The sequence below is a fragment of the Poecilia reticulata genome, unplaced genomic scaffold (genome assembly GCF_000633615.1).
Source record: "Poecilia reticulata strain Guanapo unplaced genomic scaffold, Guppy_female_1.0+MT scaffold_243, whole genome shotgun sequence".
Classification (NCBI taxonomy): Eukaryota; Metazoa; Chordata; class Actinopteri; order Cyprinodontiformes; family Poeciliidae; genus Poecilia; species Poecilia reticulata.
In genome coordinates, this window is record NW_007615032.1 from 100,843 (window position 1) to 103,809 (window position 2,967).

General features: G+C 37.8%; 1 protein-coding gene across 2 annotated transcripts in view; it reads right to left on the reverse strand.

The window, feature by feature from the left end:
• Window positions 1–2,967, reverse strand: part of gabra3 (gamma-aminobutyric acid type A receptor subunit alpha3) — a 127,990-nt gene that overhangs the window by 17,796 nt on the left and 107,227 nt on the right. For both annotated transcript variants that reach the window (XM_017303332.1, XM_017303331.1), the window contains exon 6: window positions 1,986–2,129. In XM_017303332.1, coding sequence (XP_017158821.1) covers window positions 1,986–2,129 — 144 coding nt within the window. The remainder of the gene's footprint in view (window positions 1–1,985; window positions 2,130–2,967) is intronic.

Consider the following 2,967-nt stretch of genomic DNA (forward strand, 5'->3'; position numbering starts at 1 on the left):
GAGAGGTGCTATGCAAATAACATTTAATTGATTAAATTGATAAAGGTGATTTTGTTTTAATCTTCTGAATTTTTTTTGATTCACCTGGGAGCGCAGACAAAAACCGTGAGATGTGACGAATGCAGCGACTCATCTGCTTTAAAAGCCTCAGACTGTTTTTAAACCGGGTGAAAATGTGCAGGTAGGATCCTGATTYCCGTGTGCGGGGAGAAAAGAACAGGAGCTTTTCAGCTGTCCGAAGACACAATTTATCWCAATTTCATGGTGTTTAAGCAAAGAAACTGAACRAAAACCAGTTTTAGCACTGAATAACTTCTCAGTAATTCMCATATCTATAATAATTAAAGCCTTTGCGATTTCTACCTGCCATCCTCCTGCTGCTGCAGCTCGTCTGCTCCAATCAGACTTAAAATACTGGGGCGTTGCTAAAAATGCTAACCTTTATCTCAGAACATGAACACTTAAGGATATTCTAATGCCGCCTGTAAAATCTCTTAAAAGGCTTTTATGAGCTCATTACTCCTCCTCTCTGTGTCCATGGAGATGAAAAAGTTGTACGTCCAAGCTCCCATAAGGAAAATTATTTAAATGTATTTAAATGCAAACTGCTAAGAACCAAGAGTATGTTAATTTCAAACTACGACATAAAACATTCTTRGCATCCATGCTTAGATTTGTCTGATTTTAGTTTTGTTTCCGCAGAGGAAATGAACCTTTAAGAGGCTGAAAATATAAACCAAGGCAAAGTTTTAACTTCCAGTGGAGCAACAGCTGAAGCTGTTTTAAGAAAAAGGGCTCTATATCACATAAAATGTAAAATGCTGTAATTTGTTTTTTTTTTAACACTGGTTGCTTTCGACTGTATAGAGATGTTATTATGATGAGTCACTKAGAAAACCAGCAGTAGACTCCAGGCTTTAATTGATCTCGGTTTTAACAAAYAGCAGGTTCACCGGGTTGTTCTGCCTTCAGCTGCTTTACACCGCGAGCTAACCTCACAACACGGACGAATCTATTTCTATACCCACGAGTGTTGACCAGTATCGCACTGAGTCATTGACTATCTCCTCAAGACTTGGCGTTTTCTAGAGGTTGCATTACATCCCGGGTTCCTTCAGGTCTGTCTAAGGTTTTTCCCTTAATYAGGATTAAGATACAAATGCACAGAAAACAGAGATTTCCATGCTAATATGATCACAGCATAGATTTTTAAACACAGCAGAAGGCATGATTAGATTGTATATTGTTTACTTCAGGGAGTGTGGGGAAAAAAGCTGAATATTTTCAAAAGGCACTTTTGAACAGATCCACACCAATTATGTACGTTTCATAAACCGTAACACASTATCACTGTTGGCACAGCTAATTTGATACCTTTGCCTTAATTTGCTGTAATAAACTTTATGTCCTCCAGTGTTGGGATAAAAGCATTTGTGTGTGAAAGATAAAATGACTCCCGTAGTGTGATGAAGAGATACACATTTATACACTAAAGAGCTTAGGCTAGAAGATATTTACATTTAATATGAGCAATTATTAAAGCTGACTCTCTGGGCTACGGGCCTCAACACATTTGAGCAAACCTTCACCTCTGGCACATTTTCTCGTATTATCTTTGTAAATATGCTGAGCAGTTCGCCTGGGAAAAACTGGTACCAGTCATCATTTTCACAGTGTACCCAAACAATTTAAATAATTCAGAAATAACARAAGAAAATAGCAGAGCGCTCGGTGAAAATAGTGCCGGCCGAAGCCGACGTCGATGAAACGGTTGAAATTACGGGAGAACAAAAGCAGAAAAAACAAAACAAAACGTGTTTTTTTCTGATGGAAGCATCTTGTGACAAACTAGTTTGAAATTCTACCTGACCTGCCTGCAAAACGGTAGCATGATGCGCTAATGCTTAAAAGGCTTGCACGAAAAAAAAAAAAAAAAAAAAAGAGAGATTTCCAGCTGGTCTGTTGCAGTGGCGTGTGGTATGTACCTGTGCTGGAACTGATGGTTTCTTTGCCAATGACGTGACCCAGTAAGTCATACTGGTTGAGCCTGGAGCCGTCCTCTGCCACAGAGACAGATCGCTCGTCTCCCTGAGTCCACAGGTAGATCACCTCGTTGTTGGTGTACGCATCTGAGTCGAAACGAAAACATAATAAAAAAAATAGCAAAGACGAATTAGATGTCAAAATCTAATCTGTAGATTTAATACAGTTACTACATTTGACCACACTGATGGGCATATGTGGTAACGGGTTAGCACATATTACCACACGTGTGATATTATGTGCTAACACGTTACCACATATAGCCCATGTGGTGAATATGTGGTAATATTCCTGTAAATAAGATTTCTACCTCTTTCATAATCAGTTATGATTATGTGTTTTCTTTATGCATCAGAAATCCAGGATGACAGATATTTTTCTTTATTTGCTATCTAGCTAGCTTTAGCCATTTATTTTATGTTTTATTTTTTTTGCCAATTTCTAGAAATCTGTCTCCCTTTTCAGCCATGCTAGCACAGCTTTTTCACTCTATTGTGAAAGATTTTCTCACAAGTTTCCAAAATGCAACAAAACTGCAATTTTCTTTTTTTTTTTTTTTTAATCAAAACTTTTAATTAACAGTCCAAAGTGCAAGAGAAACTCTTCACTTACAAGCTTGTTTGCTRGTGTAAGAAACAAATCGTTACTTGTGGTGCTGATTTGTATCTGTTTGGCTTCTAATCACATTTTGTACAGATGAGATAATGCCAAATTTTTCCAGAGGTATAACAGCCTTTTATTTTTTGTTTTTGTCTCCATTCTGAATAACAGGTTTTCAACAGCACTCGGTCTCTCTTGTCTAATTCTTCTCTCGGTGATGAGACACATTTTTAACTGGAGACACATCTGGATTGCACGAAAGTCACACACACTCACATGATCATGTTCTATTTAAGTCGTGCACAGTTTCTCTGCATGGTCTTT